This window comes from Manacus vitellinus, unplaced genomic scaffold, assembly GCF_001715985.3.
Source record: "Manacus vitellinus isolate BGI_N305 unplaced genomic scaffold, ASM171598v3 scaffold_37_pilon, whole genome shotgun sequence".
In the NCBI taxonomy this organism is placed as follows: Eukaryota; Metazoa; Chordata; class Aves; order Passeriformes; family Pipridae; genus Manacus; species Manacus vitellinus.
In genome coordinates this window covers 6,809,978-6,823,001 of record NW_021940517.1, presented here as the reverse complement: position 1 = coordinate 6,823,001, position 13,024 = coordinate 6,809,978, and the positions used below count along the sequence as shown (strand labels likewise).

At 39.6% G+C, this 13,024-nt stretch overlaps 1 protein-coding gene across 1 annotated transcript in view; it reads left to right on the top strand.

Annotated features, from left to right (window-relative positions):
* Positions 1-13,024, top strand: part of PCNX2 (pecanex 2) — a 156,485-nt gene that overhangs the window by 119,343 nt on the left and 24,118 nt on the right. Inside the window, exon 26 of the mRNA XM_025895643.2 lies at positions 9,601-9,854. Within this exon, the coding sequence (XP_025751428.2) occupies positions 9,601-9,854 (254 nt within the window). The remainder of the gene's footprint in view (positions 1-9,600; positions 9,855-13,024) is intronic.

Here is a 13,024-nt window from a genome sequence, read left to right as displayed (position 1 = left end):
CCTCATAATTTCTTGTTGTTGATGATGATGATGACTGTTGAGGGATACATGATCATCTATGTGTGGTTCTGAGGCTTGCTTCAATTTCTAGGACATCTGTGCAAGTATTACCTTCTCCTTGTGTGCCCCCAAGGTGAACAATGGTGCTGCTGTGTCAGAGATAGGTACTTGCATTCTACCTTCTGAAAATTATCTTTGCTGATCATCATTTTGTGTTAAAATAGATCACTGTAGGATTTGAAACAGACAGAAGAAAGAAATCTCACTCTCCCACTTAAATTATGTGAGTTTTTTGAGGTTTTTTTCCTTTATGCTGTTGTCCCCTACTGCTGGGTCTCTCTCTGTCATCACCATCCCAAAGCAGTTGAAGTAAATCTTGGAAACAGATGAAACAATATGAGCCACGTGCTAACTGGATAAAAAGATCAGGGGCCCAGCAGACAGGCTTAATGAACTGGAAGTTGAATGGGGAACAACTGAATAGTTTTGTTGCAAAGTGGCTTGGGAAGACTTTCCTTGACTTTGAGCCAGAATCATTCACTGCCAATGAGTGCCATTTGGCATTTAGATCTGAGAGCAAAGCTCAAAAATTGCAGTGTGCCACCTGTCAAGGCATATCTATATTACCTAAAACCACAGTTTAAGTAGTTAAATGTATCAGAAAATTGACCTTTCCATGCAGATGGCCCAACACTGTTCAGTGTTAATTAACTGTAGTTAATAGTGGTTTTTACTTTGTGCGTAGATCCAATGTGTCTGCCGACCACAGCAGGTCCTTAAGTTCAGCTGGGACTGAGCTCCGCAGCCTCTCATGTCTTTCATGGGTTGCTGCTTAGAGCCAGCTGAGTTCTCATGAGGAATATCCTCTTTCCCAGTCTTTCTTGAAGTCCTCATGAGGAGGCTGGCATCCTGCAAAGAGCACCTCTTACCTGAATGTTCAGTGGGCCTGGTCAAGAGAGCGACAGCAAACTGTGAACAGGAAAGCACATATCAGTTACTGGAGGAGAGGAGTGGGAAAATTGGGATCTCTTCTTGTCATTGGTCCCTTATTCCACTCCTCCCTCTCCCGATGATGCTATTCCAAGAATAAGAGAAAATATGTAGTTATTTTTTGTGTCCTCTCCAACATGCTATGTGAGGAAGTTTTCTCCAGCATTCAGAATATTTTGTAGAGATGTTACGGGAAGAGAAACTAGGAGTGTGATTGTTGTTACTATGTTGCTTGGCCTGGAACAGAGAAGCTTTGTAGGGTTGAATGAAGGAATTGACCTTAGAAAAGAACAGCTCAAAGAAGTAGCATTTAACATACCAACTGAACCCCACTGCCAGAGAAACCACATGAATTACAAGCCTGCTTAAGGATAGAGTAGGAGAAACAAAGGAGCCCAGTGGGGAACCAGGCACAAGCCAGATGAGGTGGATCTGCCTGATGCAGGCTGTAATAAAAGCCTAATGGATGCCAAAATGTGAGTGGTCAGTGTGCCCAGTGGAGACTTGCTGAGGTGGTGTGCTGACACCAGAGGGTTGTTTGTGTCTCCAGGTAACCCATGAAGGCTGATGTGCTTTAGATAAACTATTCTGCAGAACCACCCTCTTCTTGTAAGACGTTTGGTTCTTGTGTCAACAGGAGCTGGGGCTGCTCTGGTTGGGGCCATTGGCCACAAGGGTGCCCAGGCACTCGGGCACTGAGTCTGAGTGAAAGGAGCCAGAGGGGCTGAACTGAACACAGAAGTTCCATAAAGGGAACCAAGGCTGTTCTAAGGAAGTTCTCTGAAAGCTGAGACTTAAACTCTTCTTTGCAAGGCATTCTTTGCTCCTTCTTTTGAGCAGGATTGCTGCCTGCATGGGCAGGAACTAGAGCAAGCTTCCTCAAAGCAGCACCGAGAGCCATCCCCTGTGAGGACTAGGCACATTCTTCCCCATTTCAAATCTTGCAAATGGCTGGTGTGCAGTACGACTGAATACTGTAGGATTTTTTTTCTGCAGGAGTGGGAAAGAGTGTTTGGAACTGCCCTGGAAGAACCTGATGGTTTATAAAGTCAAATAGCAGTTGTTAAGCACAAGACTCATTTCCTCTGCTTTGGGCATCTTGCATTTCTATTTTTAGATGTCTGGTCGTGCACTGTTTTTTACATAGGACCCTGATTCCTTTCATTGTACAGAATGGTTTCCCGCAAGGGGGAAAAAGGGCTAGAGGAGGAACTTGAAATCTGTAATTTCTGAGCTTTGGCTGCTTAACTTCAATTTCAAACAAGTAATTTTAATTGAGGGCCCTAAAAATCTGCTGTTCCTTAAATAGGAAATCTGTGTTTGCTTTGGAGACGAGTGAATCACAACAGTGTTCTCTGTGCCTGTGACTGTTTTCTGTTCATAACTAAACCAAAGGCAATATTTGCATTGTGGAGCTCTGGATTTTCCTACGGGTGTTTCTCATTGTGGTAGCTGAAAAGCTGTGCTGGCAGTACTGCTACAGTAGTGCCTGAAGAAGGGATCTTTCAGTCTTCTGAATTTAAGTGTACAGGGGCAGGATGTACTTACAGCCTCCTCCGTTTGCAGTCCAACCTAATAGAGAGTCCGCATTGTAAGTGACTGATCCAGATGCCTTTCCAGCTGTATGTAATAGAAGCATTTGTCTCAGCTTTTAAATGAAAAAACAAACCCAAACAAACCCCTGCAGGCAGGGTAAGAAGGTGCAGACTGAAAGAAGAGAGTCAGCAAAGCTGGAATTCCTTTCATCCATCTCTGGACTTGTTCATATTAAGCACCTTGTATGAATTAGTTCTTCACTCTCCTCTTCTATGGACAGGGAGGGGATGTGCCTCCGTTGTGTCATTCATCCTGAGTGTAAAGCCAGGGGGAGGATCAAGACCTCCAGGCATTGAGAGGAAATGCCTGACTCCTCCTGCATGGAAAACAAAGAGAAGGTAGTAATGAGCTGAGAGGAGGGTAACGCTTCTGAGGAGCTGCAGGTTGGTGCAGGGGAATTGAGCCCTTCGGTAACATAACTCTGCTGTCTGTGTTAGACCACAGCAGTATGCTAAAAGCAGCCTGCCAGAAGAAATACATAATGTATCATTTAATTTGAAAGGAAGAGATGGGGAAACCAACAATCAGGGAACAAGCAGAAAGAATGTCAAAATATATCTCTCGCATGAGTTCCCTGTAGAAAAAGGAAGATTTAAAATGTTTTCCTGTTTAGTCTGTGTGTCTGCAAAGTGTCTTTTGGAGAATATTCAGTTAGGCATTACATGTAATGCCTAATGTAATGAAGAAACTGCTTACTGATGGTGTTGCTGAAGTCTTGAGGAGCTGTTTTCTAACTCATGCCCAGTATCCTTCAGTCTTGTAATGCACTTCTAAACCTCTGCTGCGATTTTTTTGTTACTGCATGTTGCACGTGCAATATCCATGCTTCATTGGAACTTCATTAGATGGATCAAGGCAAGAAGCACAGGGCAGAGACAGATGTAATTGTACATAGTGGAAGGCAGCTGTGGCAGCAGTATGGCATCGCCTATGGGGCTTTCTCTGCATTCGCTAGCTTAGTTCCCACGCAAAATGGGAAGCCAGTTTAGGACATACGCTTTAGACACAGTAATGATGTCTAAGAAATAAGGACAGTTACTCATTTCTGCAGCATATGTGTATGCTGCATAGTTTTATTAAAGTAGCAAATACATTACCAGTGCAAGGAATATTTATTGGTGTTTGATTTTTGTGTCTGAAGGCGCTGTAGCACTAGCAAGAATCATTCTTTATTTAAAGAGTGATTGCAACTTTCATTTCTTTGTTCAAATCACTTCTTGCTGTTGGGAAATAAAAATGCCCACCTTCATGTCTTTCCTGAGACCACTCTTGAGGTATGTTCAATGTATGTGCCAGACCATTAAAAGGTATTGATAAATTACAAAGAGTTCAGAGAAAAACAGCCATTTTAAACACATCCCTTGGGAGAGAAGGTTAAAACCCAAAAGTACAGTGTTTGTGGGAAAGAACAGAGAGACAGAATGCTTGGAAATACTAGAGGCATGGACAAAAAGGATATAAAGGGATTTCTTTAATCTTGGTGATTTAATTGGGAAGAATGGCATGAAACAGGGAAGAGAATACTTTATGTTGAACGCAGGAAATCCGTGATGTACAAGCCTTCCTAGGTGTACAGTGATGCTGCAATGGTGGAAGCTGTCTGTGAATTTCAAATAGGCCTTGAATAGTTTCTGTAAAACGTACTAGAATAAATATTTCATGTCTTTTTCCCTTTCCTCCCTTCCACAATTTTATATGTATATATGGGTGCACTGGAGAAGACTTCTGGAAGGAAGAAAAATAGATGCACTGCAGTCTTTTTATTGAGAAAATGTCTTTGCCAGAAACAAAATATTGCATCTTGATTGCACTCCAAAAGATGTGACCTGAGAGGTTTTTGTGGTATTTCATAGCTGCAAGTTTAACAACCAACATCTTTGGAGAATGCTTTCTTCCACCTGGCCTTTCTTAATGTGTCTCTGTGGACCAAGGAAAGGAAAGGTTTCTGAGGAGAGAGGATGCCTGTTATAAGAGCAACTGATCTGGTTTGAAAACCACATTATTTTCCAGGCGTACAAGTACCTGAAACAGTTGAAAACCAAACCACAGTTTTATAACTAGCAGCTTTGATGTCTGAGGAATTGATACTAATTTTTAAATCCTGAGATTTTCCTTTGAAACAAGCTGAGACTATCAGAGCCTATAAATTACTGTTCTTAATCCCAGTTCCACAAGCAAAAAGAGCAGGAAGGAACCAAAAAAGTCACTAGTTTCCAGTATGTGTCTAGTTCTGGGGTTCATAAGTTTCCATTTGTGAGCTCAGTTCACTCCTCTTGGAAGTATTGGGTTTTTGTGTTTCTAGAACTACATCTGATGTGTATTTCAGGAGAGGATGGCCTTTCAATGGCTGTAATTATGCTCCCTGTGCTTCTTTTGCATCATAACTTGATGCTTATTAAGCTGCTATCCTGAGCAGAAAAAAAATGTTGGGTGAGTCTAATCCATCAGAATTTGGGAATACTCATGTTTGCTGCAGAGCTTGTTGGAGCAGAGTCATGTAATTCCATGGTAATGCATTTGTTTGTAAAATATTTGTGTGTGTGGTTTTGCCAAACAAATAGTGAGAAACCAGGCTTTTTTGTGGAGTTGTCTGTGAAGAGATCGCTGCAACAAAAGGAGTTACCCGGGGCTTCAGTCCTTCTTCGTGGCTCCCATTTCCATATCCAGCTCCATCTCTCAGACTTAACACCTAGTTACATTGCCTAGCCCAAAACTGGATATTGGGATCACAGAGTTTAAAGTGCCTAGTGCAGGAGAGTGATTCATGATGATCTTAATGTCTGTGGGGTGAGGTTCGTGCAGGAGCCCTCTGAGCCCTTTCTGTGTACATTTGCACCAAAGTTGCTGATATGTCAGCAATCCTCAGTGCTCAAGCTATCGCTGCCTTCAGCCACAATAATTAGTCCCCATTCTGGATGTGTTGTTAAACTTAAGTGTTTTATGGAAACTAAAACTGCTCCTAGAATTGTGTGGTTGTGTTACAGATTTTTCTCTCTGGTCCTTCAGAACTTGAAAAATGCTTTTCACTCACTGAGTTTTCAAAATTGAATTCAAAAGCACACACTATGGTTTCAGCCTTAAATTCTAGAAGGCTAGATGGTCATTCATTTAGGTGTATTTTATGTATCCTCTTGGAGCAAGATTACAGTCTTCAGTTTCAATTTTCCATTTCCATTTAGGTCAGATCACTCTGGCAGAGCGCAAGTCAGTCCTGAAATCCTGATGCGTCAGGAAAATACAAAGAGCTCCAAGTTCTCACCCTGGTTTTCTCCTCAGCTCACAAAGGCTGACCTTGCTTTATTCAGCTGGCACATGTTTTTTACACTGATGGATTTTTGGCAACCATCCAGTGTTAGATACTTTACAAATGAATTGATCTTATCTATACTAGTAAGGGTCAGAGTGAATGACTAAACTTCAGTGAAGTTCATGAGCTTATTTTCTTTCTACTGCAGAAAGAAATGTAAAAAAAAGCGTTCCCTCAGATTTAGAAATGACTAATTACTAGTGAAAACATTTCCCTGTATTTTAATATTTAATGGTACTACACTTAATTATATTGCAGAACTGAAGTGCACGTTCTGTTCCCTGCTCTTTGGTATTATGAATAATTCTCTCAGAGGTGCCTGAACTTGATAATTTTTGAGAAGCAATATAAAAAATTGTCATTTAAATCATCAGTTTATGACATATACGCAAAAGTTTAGGGTCATCCTTCTGTAAAAGATGTACACAAATGCTTAACTTCATTTAATGTGTCTTGTCCCTTCTGGCTCAATGCATGAAGCTGAGCGCATGCTCTTAGTCTCTGCGGTACCAGAGTCTAGAGTAATGAGCCAAAAAGGATTGATGTAGGCACTGGTAAATGAAATTTTTCAGTAAAATGCCAGTCTGAGATTGAAGTCCAGCCAGTGCATTATGGATTAAAGAGAGGATTCATTAAAGGTGAGAGAAAATTACTGGCAGTCTTTCTAGAACTGACTGCAAAAACTGGGAGGGAACCAACATATACTTGAGCATCAAGCCTGAATGTTGTCTTTGCAGACTTGAGTCCCTTTACTAGATGTTGTTTGGAAATACTAATCAGCAGATGATGCTAGGAATGAGGATTTGGTGTTTTGTCAGAGCACTGGCCATGGCTCAGATTACACCTTTAAACTTAACAGGGATACCCCAGAAGCTCTGCAAGCAATAAAGACGCCAAATCCCCAAGGTGGTAGTACCCAAGTCCATCAAACAGCTTTTGTTAATCAAGTGCATGTTTGCCAGATGTTGAAGAGCACATTCTTTGGAATAAATCCGTAAAACAAACACATGAACTCGTTTCATTGGTTCGCAGAGCTTTTGTAATAACAGAGTCCCTTTTAAAATGTCTCTTGCTTCTGAGGTTCAACATTAATTGCACCCACTGTAGTATAATTTTAAATTTAGTTGATTAAAATTACCCAGCAAAGACGACTTAGAGACATTTTATCCTATTGAATTAGCTGAGAATGCAAATATTGTTCTGGCATTATCTTCTGTTTGTTATGCATGTGATGACAGTTTCCTTTAAACATTGAGGGTCTCTTGAATTTGCCTTTTATTTGCCTTTGAAGCCTCTTTAGGCCCTGTATTTTATAAAATATGTCTTCTAAGAAAAGTAGTAATTACAGAATCTGCAGTAATAATATTTGGTATTTATTAATAGAGGTAATACAGAGAACACATAGAAATAACCATAGGAATAAAATGAGATATTTCCATATCAAAAGAAAAAAAATTATTTAAGAATAGGGTTTCACAGATTGAGCAAAGCCATCTTTGTTTCCTGAGGTTGTAAGGGGATCAGTGGCAGTTGTTCATTAGGCTTCTGTTTTTCATTTTTCATCAGTTATAAATATTTGGCAATACTTAATTTAGCACCTGGCATGAAGATTTATCTTCTCTTAAATTCAGTGTAATACTGAGAGACCTTTAAACTTTCAAAAATAAACGTAACAGCAACAGTAACAGCACCAGCATGGAGTAGTTATTTTACTCCTGCCAGCAATGCACAAAGGAGTATGCTTTCCCTACTTCAGTTTGAGTACGATGTCTTTTGACTTGACTTCACAGAAGCATTCGCTGACCCAGAGCAGTTCTTGGGTTTTTTGTTGTGGAGGAATTAAGTGTTAATTCATGTAGAAATATGTGAAATATGAAGCAGAAGCAGTCCAGTTCATGTCCAGTCCAACTGGAAATGTCAGCTTAATAGGTCACGTTTTGTACTTCGTGGCAGTGTTGAAAGGAAAGATGTTCATATCTGGGTGACCTGAAGGTATTTCATAATTTTTTGTATTGTTTATCCATGAAGTCTAAGGAGGAATGTGTATCAGTGTGTGAACAATACTGGGTTCACAATATAAATTTTCATTCACAGCAAACTAAACAGAGATCACTGGAATATAGTGGATCTTTTCCCCCCATGTCTTAAGATTACAACCCTGTTTTTTCTCACACATTTCCTACAGATTTTTCTGTTCTTTTTTCTTGTATGTTTTTGTTTGTTGCATACATTTTAGAAGGTGTACAGGCAAAAAAAGAGAAGGTGATAGGCAATACTTAAGCATATTTTGTTATATTTTCAAAGGTTTTTCTTAGTGAGGAGAAAGGGATATTCTGAATGCGTCTTCTGTTGGTACAAACTAAAGTTTACAGGTTGTTAACCAGATGGTTGTGATGGGACTAGGATAGACAGTCAAGGGCCCAGCAATTGTCATGCTCTATGGAAAGGCCTTTGGGATGCTGCTGTGCTCCATGCTCTCTTTTGGGGTGCTGGCAGTCTGCAGGGAATTGGAGCTGGCATTGTGTTCTTTCCTGGTCCAACGTTCAGGTGATGAACATAGCTAAATTCTTCTTCCATTTACAGTGACACAACAGGTCTTTGGGTCCTGGTAGGGAGGGAATTATAGCTGTTAAACTGCAGCACAGTGTCTAGCATCTTCCTCTCCTGTTGAGACTGTTTGGAAGCTGATGGGATCAGCAGTCCATGGGGTGATACTCAAACTCTGGCAGAAGGCCTGTGCATGACATGTGTAACCTGCATCATAGGAGATGGCCTTGAAAGATGGTTTATGGACAAACTCTGCAACAGCCTACAGACAGTAATTTTAAAAAGATGCAGAAATCATGAACATAAAGATCATGTATTTTGAGAGTACTGGGGGAGCACATGGCAGTCTGCCTCAGCTTTTACTAGTAGTGTCATACGTGGTATAGAAGGCACATTCCTAGATTTCAGATCCCCAAGGGCTCAGCTTGACCATCTAGTGTGCGCAGCACAAGCTAGAAATGCAGAGTCTGCATTATTGTTTCTGCATCTGCCTTATGATTTCTTTTTGAGGTAACATATTTTTTTTAGAATAAATTACTCTGATCTAAAGCCTGTGTAATAGACTAATTAGAAAGTTGCTCTCTTCTCATGATGTACTGCCACTAGTGCTATTCATTAGAGATGTTTGATCCAGAGTAGCTTGTACTCCAGTGGGAGAGAGAACAACCCAGTAGATGTTATTTTTGGAACCTGCTTTCCAAGATAGTTTGCTAAAACCCAGATTTTACAAGTACTCTGACACACTGTAAAATCTTTCTTTGTGTTCTTAATGTTAGTTGAAGAAGCAGACTGAGACTTGGATCAATTTGCTTAATGTGCCTTATGGAGTGAGACTCTTTAGTGTTGCTTCCTGGTGAGTTTTTATTAAGGCAGAAGCTGCAGTCTGTAGTTTAGCTCAGCTCAGAACCCAATGCTCAGAACATTAGATCAGGCCCTTTTGGCTTTTATTAGGTGATAGTAAATAAATAATGTACACCTCTTTATTTGCTGCTGCACATGGATCAATTAGCACATCTAATTTGTTGCCGTGGCTCGCTCTTTTAGATTTTTGCTAAGTGCTTAAAGCCTTCAAACATACTTTGAATTTCAGCTTGGAAGAAGTCCTTTGTTTCCTCCTCCCCCAGTAACTGGCAGCATACTCTCTCTTTCTCACTGCCAAGGGACATACTGCCAGCAGAGAGAAGTGGAAGCTATAACAGAAGGAGATGAAGACAACGAAGGCTGCTGCTGTTGTAAGCCTGGGCACTTGCCTCACTTGTTATCATGTAATGCAGCCTTTAACCTGCGGTGGCTGACATGGGAAATAACACGAACCCAGTACATCCTGGAAGGATACAGCATCATTGATAACAACGCTGCAACAATGCTGCAAGTGTTCGATCTGCGGAGAATACTTATCAGATACTATATCAAGGTAAACGCTTTGGTAAAGTGTACATTATTCCTAGGCAGATTTGTCAAATAGAAGAAATGCTGGCTGTCTACAGAAGAAAGAGCATTTGAAATTTTTGGCTTTATGTTTATTCATCTGCACAACAGTCCTGACAGGTGGACAGACTCGATGTTATATCATAGAACCATAGAATCATTTGGGTTAATCTTTAAGTTCTTCTAGTTCCAACCCCTCTGCCATGGGCAGGGACACCTTCCACTAGAATAGGGATAATAAATACATATCTCCCTTTGCTAAATTTAGTTCTGATCACTTACAGTTAGTACAGAAAATCTCAGGTATGCTTCAGCAGAAATCAAGGTGAGTGAACAACCTCTGGTGATAAAGTCAGAGGAAGCGTTCTTACTTATGTTGTTGCATTCTAGAAAAACTTCATTGACAGTTTGTTATTTCTTCTTGCCTTGGCTTTTCCACTGCTCTTTTGTTCTGGGAAAAAAAAAAAGAGATTAACAAGCATAAAGTTCTTGGGAAACATCTGAAGAGCTATTTCTCAAATGCACTTTTTTAGTAGTGCAAACTCCCTCCTTACCTTCTGTTTTACATATGTAGCACAACACATTTGAAGTTGGTTTATTCCACTGATTAAACAGCAGTTCATTTACATCACTTCTATGGTTGCACTGTTATTAAGACCACAATAACCACACAGATACTAATTTGTCGAAATAATTGAACCTTATAATCTAGCAAGACATCTTCATCCTCTGCCAAAACAATTCCCAGTCCATCAAATGAAGAATTTGTTGAGCTTTATAGTCTTCTACTGAAACAGCAAGAGCCAAATGCTGCTTCCTATGCCACTGGTATTGCCACAAAGCCAGTTACTAAAGCTCCCAACCATCCCTGACATCTCCTTTCTGCTTATATCTCTGCAATTGTATCAATCTGTCAACCTCAGAGAGAGACCTGTTGTAAATAAGTTAATCACCATTTTTTGCAAATGAGCCAATGTAGTAAAAAGCAAGCTCATTACCTTACAAAACTGCTTTGATCATGCAGTTGATTACTTTGTAAAATGCAGACTGAGATTTCATAAATAATTTTCCAGACAGTACAGCCTGGTAACCAACCTGCTTGTTTAATTAACTAATTAGAAACAAAACTGCATGTGAGCATGATTTTTTCATTTTATAAGTGGGTTCTGTGGCTATAAATTAATTTAAAGCAAGGTATATAAGGTCAAAGAACCCAAACAAAAAAAAAACAAACAACCCTTCTTTAAACTGTAAATGAGTATGTTGCTACTATTGCTTTGCTTTACTTTAAAAGGTAACCTGAATAACTGGAACATAAACTGATGCAAACTGACATATGACTCAGCTTTTGATGGTGAATGAGATTGAAAAAAATCCCAGTCTAAGCTGCAATCAAAAGAGCATCTTATTAGTTTACAGCAGTGAAGAATTGTGCTTTGTAAACTGGAACTTTTTGTACCTTTAAATCAGTTAATATATAGAGGAATTGTGGAAAGTGTGAGGTTCATCACATGGGAAGTAAAACTTAACTGAAAGGTAGTTTAGGGCTTCTAGTTCTGGACACACCTGAGAAGCAGCTGACAAAGGTAAGATGGCTTAGACAAACTTTCATGTGATACAGGTGTGGTTAGCTGATCCTGTTTTGAGTAATAGGGATGTGGGTTAAATGATCTCCACACGACTGAGGTGTGGCTGTGGCTCCATCTCCACCATATGAAGATTTTATGTTTGGCTCCCAAGGTGTGAAAATTGAATCTCTTCTGCTTGGATTTAGTTGAGCCAGTACTATAACACTGCACTGACAGATCTGCGTTCTCAGAAAGGTGTTGATCCTTTAGTCTACTTCTCTTCTTAGGGAAGGATGAACAGAAGATAATAACAAAAGATAATAATAACCTGTTGGCAACTTCAGTATTAGCCTGGGCTGGGGCTCCTTCAGTAAAGGAAGAGTGAGCTGAGGAGATCTTTTCTTTAGAATGACACTCCCCAAAAGGAAGTTATATGGAGATTGTCTTCTCCTATTCTTAAATTAATTAGTTTCTTCCATCAACAGGAGCTTTAAAAAGATTTGGTAAATTCCTTAGTACAGCCTTGGAAGGTGAGAAGATTGTTATGTATCAAATCAGCTTTTGTCCTCTTTCTTTAATGCTTGCCTGCAAACAAACAGTATTAGAAGCAGAGGTGAGAATTCATTACTTTCCCAGCTCTTTCTTATGGGGGAATCTTGAGTAAGACCCTATGCAGTTTCACTGTGAACATTTTAAAGCCCTGACACTTCCTTTTTATTGGTGTAGGAAACTAATTGTAAGAAGAACTACAGATAATGCAGTATTCAGGTCACATCCTTATCACAAACTCTGAAAACACTTAGGCTGGAGTTTCTGCAGGAACTGCACTTCCATTGCACTGAGCATTTGGGGTGTTCCTGGTTTATTCTCTGTAGCTTACAATATTGTAAATATTATTTCTGAATTGTAATGTAGCTGAGGATGTACTTGTGCTCAAAACATATCTTGGAAGAGTTACCAAGAGCAAACTTTAATTAGGTGACAGAAGTTTTTACTGTTTCTGTGTCTGATTGCGAGTCTGATTTTTTCCCCAGCTGAGTTGGCTTCTTTGTAAACACAGATGAGAATAATAAAAAAAACAAACTCTATCTTGAAAATCAATGGAGAAAATGTATGCTTTGTTTTAGCTCTTCTATCCTTCAAGAATAATTACCATATCGGTCTTTTAAACAATGAGTTGCACTGAGCATCTTATTCCTAAGTCATATTTATTTCATTTGCAGTTTCATTGACAGCTGAGAAATATTTCTTCTTATAAAAGGATTTTTATTCTCCACAAATAAAGTGGGTCAGCTCCTGTAGCCCTTCTGCATATGTTTTGAAATAATTTCCTGCCCAGCTACTGTGATATTTTTCCCTTGTGCCTCCTCCATCTCTTCTCAATATATTCTTATTTAAACATCTTTTAGTATTCAAGAAGTCTGTATTTGCTGAGTGCTGTATTTTCAGCTCCTATTGTTTCTGCATGAATCTTTTCTAAAGAGTCTATTTTCTCCACATGCCAAGAAATTAAAGGTCCATCCTCAGTCTGTATCTGTCTGACTTGTCTTTTTCCTCTGAAGCTTAATTCTCCTCTTACTTGTATATT